The 11690-nt window shown below is 42.7% G+C and overlaps 1 protein-coding gene across 1 annotated transcript in view; it reads left to right on the plus strand.

Annotated features, from left to right (window-relative positions):
- Positions 1–9047, plus strand: part of GYG1 (glycogenin 1) — a 67352-nt gene extending 58305 nt beyond the window's left edge. The window contains exons 7-9 of the mRNA XM_006895571.1: positions 3884–4103; positions 8563–8613; positions 8874–9047. Of these exons, the coding sequence (XP_006895633.1) occupies positions 3884–4103; positions 8563–8613; positions 8874–9047 (445 nt within the window). The remainder of the gene's footprint in view (positions 1–3883; positions 4104–8562; positions 8614–8873) is intronic.
- Positions 9048–11690: the final 2643 nt, after the last annotated feature.

Consider the following 11690-nt stretch of genomic DNA (forward strand, 5'->3'; position numbering starts at 1 on the left):
GAAAGGCTGTGAGGTCTTCAGCAATTCATGTAGCACCTCTAAGCCTTAACATATTAATAAGAGCTATCTTTCAGGACTGTTACTGTCCTTTGTTATATTAATAATTATTCTTAATGTAGACTCCACACATAATTTACTCTCAGATGAGAATTATTTCATAGTTCTCTGATTTAAAAACACACACTCTCCCCACACACTCTGTAGTTAATCAGAAAAGTTGCATATTTGTATTACTTTCATCTAAGCTCTGAACCCAGTTTCATACTTCTGTTGCTTATACAATAGATTTCAACTTATGACTTCCCCAGTTAAAATAGACTGCTCCCTAAGATTTTTAACAGATTTTTTAGAAGTATATTATTAGACTTTTTTTTTTAATTTTAGTTTTTTGTGTGTACCATCAAACCGGATCTGACTGGTACACGAGGAGATTGTCCCTCCTTCTCCAGCAGATCATATGGTGGATTCAAACCGCTCATCTCTGGGATTGCAGTGCAGCTTCTTGCTATTAGGCCGCCAGAGCTTGCCTAGACCTTTCTTCCCCCCCCCCCGCCCCCAGATATTAAATCATTTATTGATTACACATGATAATAGATGATACATAAATTTCAATCCCACACATAATTTTTATCTGGTACCATTCTTCAATTTAGATATATTGCATAGATGTGCCAATGACCATTTTTAAAACCAAATAAATTGCTTTTAACTTTGCTTGGGTGACCATTTTAATGGGGAACTTCAGGTCACAACACATTACCTTGTCAGTTCAACTACACCAGATTTTCTGTAGACAATGGCTTCTCTGTTCCCAAGCAGTCTTCTAATGTAAATTTTTAATGAAATCCGGCATCACCCTAATAGACCTTTCTTTTAAGGCACCTCTGGGTGAACTTAAATGTCCACCTTTCTGATCAGCAGCCAAGCACATCAGCTGTTTGCACCTCACAGTCTCTTAAAACCTAACACTTGTGCTTAGCACCCAAGGGTCAGCCCTATGCACACTGCATTCTGACGGCATCCAGTCCAGCAGAAGGTGCTACCCCCTTTCCTATTGATAACATGTACATTCCGGTGCTCAGAATCCCTGCAATCTCATCACCACGGTCCTTCCTGTTGTCCAGGCTGCACTAGCTTAGCACCTCCAGCTCCGGGAAGCCCCAGCGCAGTGACCTCCCACTTGTGAATTCTGGAAATCACTTATCCTAACTCATCTTTGACATGTGCCCTATTTCACCTTTATTGTTTGTGTATGCATAGATTTCTTCCCAGGTCAGGCAGCCTCATCCTTCTTCTTTCAAAGATATTATTTATTGTGTTACAGTGCATACACAAAAATTTCACTTTAAAATGTAGTGGTTTTCCTTAAAAAAAAAAAACAACACAAAAAAACCTTAAAAAGAACACAACCAGTATCTTAGAAATGCCTTTTATCCCTTCCCAATTACAACATCCCCCTCTGAGAGGTAACCATTATCAGGAAATGTAAATGCATTAAAGTTTTCTGCTAAATATTTTTGCTTTGCCTATTTTTGAGATTTTCATACTGTAAAAATGTATATTTTTACTCTTCTTCCTTTTCTCAGTATGTTTTAAAATTCATGTATTGCATCATAGGTGTGGTTATAATTCATTTCGCTGCTATGTTGTAATTTCAACCATGGTGTGGTTAGAAATACCTAAGAAATTGTGATGCTCAAAGTTTCTGAGGAAAAGGGACATGCTTGTTTCCTCAGAGTACCAGATTGATAGATAAAGATGGTCAAATCAGAAATTGGCTAAAAGGGGGATATTAGGGCATGAAGTAACTGGCTTATATGCTTTCATGAAAGTAGTTGTTGGTGAATGATTGTTGTTGTTATGTGTCATCAGGTCGCCTGCGACTCATAGTGACCCTATGTACAAGAGCTCTAAACCCTGCTCTACCCCTTGCCAATCTTATTGTCTCAAACACATCCATCCCCATTTCCTGAGTCGCTGAATCAATCCACCTCATCAAAGGTCTTCCTCTCCTGCTCTGATCCTCCACCCTCCCAGGCATGATGTCCCTCTCCAAGGACTCATCCCGCCTTACAACATGTCCAAAGTATGTCAGATGAAGCCCCAGAATCCTTGCCTCCAAGGAGCAGCCTGGCTTCACCCTCTCCAGGACAAACTTGTTTGTTCTCCTAGCAGTCCATGGTATGTTCAGTACTCTTCTCCAGCACCACAGCTCAAAGGCATCAATTCTCCCGTCATCCCTAGTTGTGGTCCAGCTTTCTGATGCATAGCCAAGTAATTGCAAAAAGGATGGCCAGTATCAGGTGCACCTTGGTCTCCAGACTGACATCATTGCTCTTCAGTACTTTGGAGAGGTCTCTGACAGCTGACTTTCCCAATGCAATTCATCTTTTAATTTCCTGGCTGCTGGTACCAAGAGTGTTGATTATAGAGCTAAGCAAATGGAAGCTGTGAACAGTGTCAATCTCTTCGTCATCCATCCTGATGCTGCCAGTCTGCCCACTGGTGAGAATCTTTGTCTTCTTGATATTGAGCCTCAATCCATATTGAAGGCTGCAGTCCTTGACCTTCTGCAGCAAGTGCTTCAGGTCCTCCTCAGTTTCAGCAAATGGTTGTGTCATCTGAATAATGCAGATTGTTGATGAGTCTACCTCCAATCCTGATGCCACACTTCTCCTCATAGAGACCAGCCTCCTGTATAATCTGTTCCACATATAGATTGAAAAGATACGGAGCTAGGGCACATATATATTATCACTTAATATATTACCACTTTTGCCCATTTGTTGGCTAACACACCATATGACTGTGACCAACATCAGAAAAGCAGAGAAGTATACTTTTCTTATTGAGATTGAGAGAAAGCCTGAATCCTTGGGTGAACAGTAATTTGACATTTGGGTTTCTCTCTAAAGACTTGTAAATAATTTTATGAACATCTGATTGTATCACTTGCTGTACGTATACAAGAGTTTCTTTAAGGTAGATACCTAGGAGCTGAGCTTCTCGGCAGAGCACAGCACAACATTTTCACCTTTATTAGGCAATGGCAGATGGTTTTCTAAGTGGTTGTACATTTTATTTTTACTAGTATACATCAGAGAGTTGGACAATGACTAAGGAGGATAGAAGGAGAATTGATGCCTTTGAGCTGTGGTGCTGGAGAAGAGTATTGAATATGCCAGGGACTGTTAAGAGAACAGATTCATCCAGGAGAGGGTTAAACCAGGCTGCTCCCTGGAGGCAAGGATTGTGAGGCTTTATCTAACATACTTTGGTCCTTGGACAGGGACATCATGCTTGGAAGAGTGGAGGGACAGCGCAGGAGAGGAAGGCCTTCTATGAGGTGGATTGATTCAGTGACTGGGATAATCGGGATGGGAGTGTCAGAGGCAGTGTGATTGGCACAGGACAGAGCGGAGTTTAGGGCTGTTGTACATAGGGTCGCTATGAGTCGCAGGCGACTCGACGGCACATAACAACAACACCACCAGTAATAAGTTGGCATTCTGTTATTGCACTAAACCACTACTTGAAGTTTCTGCTTTAACGCTAAAGCCACTGGCCAGTGATTAGAGAATTAACTAGCTCGTAACTTCTAGCGAACTGTTTGTTTTATAAAAACTAATGAAAGATGGAAAGGAGTTTCTTGTGGCTTAGTGATAAGGAGCTGCACTGGCAACACAAAGACTCGTGGTTCGAATCCACCAGATGGGCAGTCTCCTGTGCTGTTTACAGCCGCTGAGAACCCGCTGGACGGTCGGCGGAGCTGGTTCCACCTTGATGGCAGCTAACAGCTCTGACAGATGGAAGAACACAGGTAAGGCTGCTTCATCTTCCTGTGGGCACACGGTTCACTGACCAGCTTGTGTTCATGTGACAGGTTCGGTAAAAATGCCAAAGTTGTGCATTTCCTGGGACAAGTCAAACCGTGGAATTACGCTTATGATCCCAAAACAAGGAGTGTGAAAGGTGACGCCCATGATCCTTCCATGATTCATCCAGAGTTTCTCAACATGTGGTGGGAGGTCTTCACCACCAACGTTTTACCTCTGCTTCAACAATTTGGCCTTGTTAAAGACAGCTTCTCCTACATGAATGTGGTACGTTTTGTGTCCTCCTTCAGATGGGTGGGAGGTGTAACTTGATAGAGCAATGGAGCTGGAGAATATTTAATGGTATTTAATGAGATGGGGAGGGGAGGGGGGAGGGAGAATGAGAATCAGTGAGCAACTTAGAAAGGAGAAATATCAGCAAAAAATCCAACCAAACCCACTGCCATTGAGTCTGTCCTGACTTGCGGCAACCCTCCATTGCATTTCCAAAGCTGTAAGTCTTTATGACTCTTTCTGTATTAAGGAAAGCTGCCCATCATTCTTCCTTGAAGCAGCAAGCGGATTTGAACAGCTGACTTTTTAGCTAGCAGCATCATAATGTTATGCACTACACTTCCAGGCCTTCAGCAAAGAAATTATTTGTGACACATTTAATTGGCTTAGTTTTTTAATACATATATATATACACACACACATACATAAAAGATACATATATCTTGTAACTAAATTTTTAGCCTATTGGACAATAAAAGATACTGAGATTATTCTTCAAGTAAGAGTCTATAAAAATGATACTTTTTAATTATACATTTAATGTTTTAGAAAAGTGAATCATTCACTTTTAATTAAACATCATACATTTAATGCTTTATACGGGTTAATCATTTCAATACCCTTACTTCCTTATTGGCATCTCTGGTGGCGTCAGGAGTTGCAATGCCAACCCAAAGCCTGCGTCTCTCTTGCAGTTTGAATTCACTAATGGAGGGGCTATTCCTTAAAGAAGGACATGATGCTGGGAAGGGTGGAGGGTCAGCGAAGGAGAGGAAGACCCTCAACCAGGTGGACTGACATGGTGACTCCCGCAATGGGCTCTTGTGTGTCAGGAAGTGTGAGGATGGCGCAGGACAGAACAGGGTTCAGCTCTTTTGTTCACAGGGTCACGATGATCACTGTGACCTGTGCTTGACTCGACGGCACCGAACAACAATGGCTCCTTGGGAGAAACATGAACCTTCTCCCTGTGATTTGCAACCTCAGAAGCCCAGAGGAGGGTCAGCTGAATGGGTTCCAGCTGTGGCAGTGAGCAAGTGCTTAGAAGAACAGCTCTGCAGTTAAAGTCAAAATAGGACAAACACAAAGCAAACACTTCTCTGGGGTTCTCTTCATTTCTTATCTATACTCTTGTAAGGGGCTCTGGTGGCGTGGTCCTTGAACTAAACAAAGGTCATGTCTCTGACAGTTCAAGTCCATCTGAGGCTTCTAAGGAGAAAGATGGGCCATCGCCCGTACAGTTTACAGCCTCAGACTCAGTGGATGGTCAGTGAGGCATGAGTGAGTGACGCTCCTGTAAACAAAGCAAACCCTAACTCTCTGCCATAGGTTAACTCTGATCCTCCTTCAGACTTCTGACACTCTATGGAAGTGCTCGTCTTCCTGTGGTAGAGCAGCCGGGAGATTCAGACCACTAACCTTTCTGTGAGCGGCACACTACACCACCCCCCTTTATACACCAGTGTTGTTGTTAAGTACCGTCAGGACAGAACCAACCTGTATCAGGACCCTCCAGCAGGTTTCTGGAGGCAGTAAATCAATCACACAGGAGGAGATTGCCCATATTTCTTCAGAAGCTGGTGGATTTGAACCACATGCCTTTGGGGGTGGCAGCACAACTCCTTACCACTAAGCCATCAGAGCTCCCCTTATACTCCCAACAGTTATACCCCCCCCGCCACACACACACCAGAGACAAACCTGTTGCCATCAAGTCAATTCTGGCTCATAGTAACCACATAGGCTAGAGTACAGCCACCCAACAGGGTTTATAAAACTGTGATCATTATGACAGGAGTGCTCGTGGTACAAAGTACTCAGCTACTAACGAAATAGTTATCAGTTCAAACCTACCAGCTGCTCCACAGGAGAAAAATACTGTAGTCTGTAAAGATTTAGAGTGGTGAAAGTCCACAGGCGCTGTTCTGCTGTCCTGTGGATTGCTGTGAGTTGAAATCAATTTTACAGCAGTGATCTAGATCTCTTTTAGAAAACCGAACTGTTTATGGTAGCCAGTTGCTATGTCTTTCCTGAGCAGAGTGGGTGGAGATTCAAACCACTGATCCTTCAGTTGGTAATGGAGCACTTACTACTTACTGTTCACCAGGGGTCCTTGCTTGGCCCGTGGTGAGCGCTTGAGTTAGCACTTTATAAAGTAGTGGTATCCAGTGTGTGCAGACAGATTGAGACTTTAAAGAATGCTACAAATTCTCTTGCATTTTATAACAGACTAGGTCTGAGAGTTATCCGTATGAAAACTTGAAATGGACCTTGCTAAAGGTAGAGCCCAGAATTAAATACAGAACTTTTGGGGGTGTAAAGGATGTTAAACTTTGAAAGCTGTACTCTTCTAAGTTAGACCTAGGATTCCTGGTCTGACTCTTAGGGAAATTCCGTTCACTGGCTGCAGATGTGAGCAGAGGACTCGGGAAGACCACCCTGCATCTTTCTTGAGAGGGCCAGGCTGTGAAGCTGACCGGTCGGTATAAGGACTCCTTATGTGGCCTCTGCCAGATATAGTCTCGGGAAATCTGAGAGTTCTAGTACATCTTAGAGTTCTAGTACATTTAAATAGTATGTACACCCCTATACCTAAATAAAGGAGCACTGGTAGTTTAGTGGTAAGGAGATTTATTGCCAACCCAAAGGCACACAGTTTGAATCCCCCAGCTGCTCCACAGTCCCCGCCCATGTGACGTCCTCTGAAAACCTGCTGGAGGGTCAGCTGTAGGTCTGTTTCCACTCGGCAGGACTTAACACTTATTACAGCTGCACCTCGTTCTCTTGTGCTCTGCTTTCCTGAGCCTCACAGTACAGCATTTTTCACAGATTGAAAGTCTGTGGCACACCTGCGTCTTTTGGCATCATTTTTTCAATAATAGGTGCTCACTTCAGGTCTTTGTCATGTTTTGGTAATTCTCACAATAGTTCAGCCTTTTAAAATACGACTTCTGGTTGTTCACTGCTGTTGGCTCATAGCTGACCCTCCAGTGGGTTTTCAGAGGCTGTAAATCTCATGGGAGGAGGTTGCCCGTCTTTCTCCTGTGGAGCAGTTGGTAGATTTGATCCACCTGCCTTTGGGTTGGCAGTGTAACTCCTTGCCACTAAACGACGATTGCCCCCAGCCGCACACTTAACATAAAGTATGATGTCAACAGAAGTTTTACTTGGCACTGATAAACACACACATTACATGGCTCACTGCATTGCACTGCAATATTCATCTTAACTGGTGATCTGGAACAGAATCTGTGGTGTTCTTGAGGCATGCCTGTAGAGCCACAAAAACAATCCAAAACTTTCTGAGGTAGACTGTTTTCTCTGTTAAAAGCAATGCCTGTACTCACATGCCTTCTTTCTCTGCTAAGATTTCCAGCACCTAAATTATGTCAGAGCCTTTTTAAAGGATTTCAGTGATATTCCTATGGTTGTTAAGTGCTGTCTAGTACCACCTTAAAAATTATTGCCAATCTCTATATAATGGAAATCAAATTAATTTCCAAAATTTTTACCCTGCTCCTTCTATAGCCTTGGTACGAGCAGTCAGGAAATAAGGAGACGCATTGCAATGGAAAATCTGCAGTTAGGGACCTTTCCAGATTTATTGAGGAGTAGTGATGTCAGTTTGAGGACTAAGGTGCATCAGATTCAGGCTATGGTCTTTCTGATTACTAGCTATGCATCCTAGACCTGGACAGTGAGTAAGGATGACAGAAAAAGAATTGATGTCTTTGAGCTGTGGTTTTGGAGAAGAGCACTGAACGTCCCATGGACGGCCAAGAAAACGAATAGATAAGTCTTGGAGAAGGTGCAGCCAGAGTGCTCTTGGGAGGCAAGAATGATGAGGATTCTCCTAACATACTTTGGACATGTTGCTAGGAAGTGCTATTCCTTGGAGGAGGACATGATGTTGGGAAGGGTGGAGGGCCGGTGAACGAGTGGGAGAACCTCAATCAGGTGGACTGACAATGGTGACGGCTGCAATGGGCTCTTGTGTGTCAGGAAGTGTGAGGATGGTGCAGGACAGGACTGGGTTCAGATCTTTTGCTCATAGGCTTGTTATGAGTCTTACTCAATGGCACTTAATAACCACCACCAGCAGCAAAAAATGAAAAACATGAGCCAAAGGAAAGCAAAGATGGGAAAGGAAATAGTTGTTCAGAATTAAACAGATGAACAGAAACTACAAGTAGATGTTACTCAGTAACCCTGTGTACAGTTAGGTAGTTCACCAAATGAGTTTGGTCCATTATCTGAAACAATTTCGCTTTCATTCTTACAGTGACACTATGCACATGCGGTGTGGCTCTCTGGTTAGGTTCTCCTCGAAGCTCAGCCTCTGAGGTATCACCTTGTTTAAGTTCTCAGCCTTTCCGAGCCCACACAGAATGAGAATTTTTACCATGACTCATGTTCCCTTCTCCACCTTACACTTTCTAATGAACTGTTGCAGCTTTCAGACTTGGTCTATACACTGGCCTTCTCTTGTGGCTTCTGTAGAAAGGTATGCAGAACTTAAAACATCACCCCTAATTTGTCCTCCCAATGTTTTTTTCACTGAGTCAAGTCTTCATTTCGTGAGGAAAAGATCATGGACCCTTGTATTTCTGTCTTGTTTTGTTCATGTATTATTACTTTTCCCTTTCTGCGATCTTGCATGGTAACTCCTCCCGGCTTCACTCACCGTTCATTTACTGCGTTCTTGCATATATAGGTCTGCTTTTCCAGCTTTCAAGAACTCTGATTATTATGCTTTCCTTCTAGGAAGAAGTCTCGGGAGCCATCTCTCACCTGTCCCTGGGGGAGATCCCACCCACAGTACAGCCGTTTGTATCCTCAGAAGAGAGGAAGGAGCGGTGGGAACAGGGCCAGGCTGATTACATGGGCGCCGATTCCTTTGACAACATCAAGAGGAAACTCGACACGTACCTCCAGTAGAAACACTGCCATTTCCCTGTGAACCCGTGTACTTCACAGGCTCTTGTTTCTGATAACTTAGCATCTAGAACTGGCCTGAGGACTGTTACAGCTGCTAGGAGATTTCACTCAAAGTTTTACACTGAGTTTTTACAGGAAAGCAGATGAGAACTGAGCAAAAGTTGTCAAAGCACGTCTGTTATGTGGACAGTGTCCTGCTGCTTTTTAACCGAGGTGTATTGTTAATGTTTCAGAAGTTCTCAGTTAATGCTAATCGCCAGTATACGTGGTAGAGAGAGCTCACCCTTAAGCTATTAAGATGGCCTTTTATCACTCCTTCAAATGTGCAGAGACAGGCTGCAAATCAGTGTCCCTTCAAAACGAGGACATGGCATCTGCCCCTTGCTTGCTTATGTACCCTTCACTAGACCTGCATTGTATAATTGCCAGAGGCTTCCAGGGATTGCAATTCTGCTTCCAGATAAAGGTGGCCTGTAACAGCAGAGTGATTCATAAACATACCCACAAATGAGGTTAACTAATTTTATTTCTAGTCTTAGTGTCTGAATTGTGCACCAGTTTTCTGTGAACAGCAAGGCAGCATGCTGAAATGCTTTTGTTCAGTTCTGTATCATAGCAGTGTGTTCTCTGAACGGTTAGCCAAAGTGGAACCCTACATGGAAAATAAAAGACTTAGTTGCCAGATCTTGGTTGTCTGATGAAATTAAGGAATCACCACCACCCCCTCAAAGAAAATAGAATTAGGGAAATTTTTTTTTCACAACTTGTGAATTTATTTTTCCAATTCAATAGAATATGTAATTCTGGGATATATACTTTAAAAATACCAGAGATACTCAAATACAGTGTTCTCCAGTGACAGATCTGATAGATGGAATGAAGCTGAAATGTTCCTACTCCGTAGTCATTACTTTCTCTTCATAGTAAGGGGGTATATACCTTCTAGATAACTTTATTACAGCCTTAAAATGATTTTACCCTTAAAGTCATCAGAAGTCCATTGTTAATCTCTGAACATATTTAAACCTGCTGGAATCAATATTGGACCAGTGCCTTATGTTTTTATCTATGACTTAAAAATGACAGAATGAAAACATAAATACAGGCGATTTCAGGTTGCAAGGACTAACACACCAGAAAGACTGACCCACTGCTATCACCAAAGTTCAACTCATGGTGACTCTAGCAGGTTTCTGAAGCTTAAGATGACAGCTTCAGCTCCTGTGTGGCTGCGGGTTCAAAGTGCCAGCCTTGCGATTTACAGCCCACCTAACCAGTTTCTTGGGCTCCTTAGAAACGGATGGTGGTGGTGGTTGTGCCAACTGATAGCTGACCCTCCAGTGGGCTTTCAGAGGCAGTAAATCACCTGGGAAGAGATTGCCCAGCCTTCTCCTAGTGAGCAGCTGGTGGATTTGAATGTGGTAGGGTCCAAAATGACATTTAAAAGCTAACGTATATTAAAAAAAAAAAAAAGCTAACGTCTAATAAAAACCAAATCATTTCATCGGGAAAACACCAGGAGAGTGGACTGTATAGGTATATATATGTATATAGTAATACATATAATAGCTTTTATGACTTGGTTTATTGGCTGGAAGTTGAACCCAAGTCTAATGCATCAAAGGTAAGAAATTTGCCACTGAACCACCAATATGTACAGTGTCCAACTTTTTAATGTCACTGAGATTTCAAGTGTTTATTTAAGGGAGACTTAACTTGGCTTCTCTTTAAGTAAGTGAATCTGAATATGTCACATGCTAAGAACTGACGCAGAAATGTTACAAAAATGTTATAAATCCCAAATTCTCATTTGGGGAAGTTTTCCTTGCTATGTGAATAAAGAAGAAGGAGTGAGCGTTCACTGGATTTCTGAGCTGTAAATCTTTAAGACACTATCCATGTTCAACTTTCTCCCATCAAATGGCTGGTGAATTCAGTTACCAAACTTCTGGTTAGCAGTCCAACATGTTACGTACTAATTGTGCTGTAATTTCAGTGATCTTGTTAAGAATCTAAATTGACCTCTCTGGTGGTCCCAATCCACCAATGGCTCCTCTCATGTAATTTATGGCCTCTTGAAAACCTGGAGGGTCAGCTATGAGTCACTTCAACTCCTACAGGTTCAAACTCAGTGGTAATAAGAGCTAAGTAAAAAGAGCGTGAAAGAAAGGAAAGGAGATTCCCATTTTAACCACATTGTCATTTCATGTCTGATGTACAGTCACTGCCATCACTTCCAACACAGGATTCTCGATCACATTCCTGAGGCTGTAAATCTTAATGGGGAGAAACTATCCACCAGATCACCTAGCTTCATTTAGAGGTAAATCAGAGGATAGGAACTTGCAAAAGGCCACACAGTAATTAAAATTATTCTAACAGCAATGGCAAGCTGTCTCAACTAAGTGAAATTATGTATCATCGTTAGGTTAGGCATGTTGTCAGGATGGGGGCCCTGATAAATGGACAGTCAGTGAAAGAGGAAGACCCGCAAGAACATGGGTCAGCACGGTGACCACAGTGGTCTTGCTCATAACAGAAACCATGAGGTTAGTCAGGGGAGAGGGCAAGGTTCAGCCCTCTATTTGATGTTAGTCCTAACTGACATGAGGGTACCTAAGAGCAGCAGACAGTCGCTGGGGG

Source organism: Elephantulus edwardii, unplaced genomic scaffold, assembly GCF_000299155.1.
Source record: "Elephantulus edwardii isolate Elephantulus edwardi_28Jun2011 unplaced genomic scaffold, EleEdw1.0 scaffold00169, whole genome shotgun sequence".
In the NCBI taxonomy this organism is placed as follows: domain Eukaryota; kingdom Metazoa; phylum Chordata; class Mammalia; order Macroscelidea; family Macroscelididae; genus Elephantulus; species Elephantulus edwardii.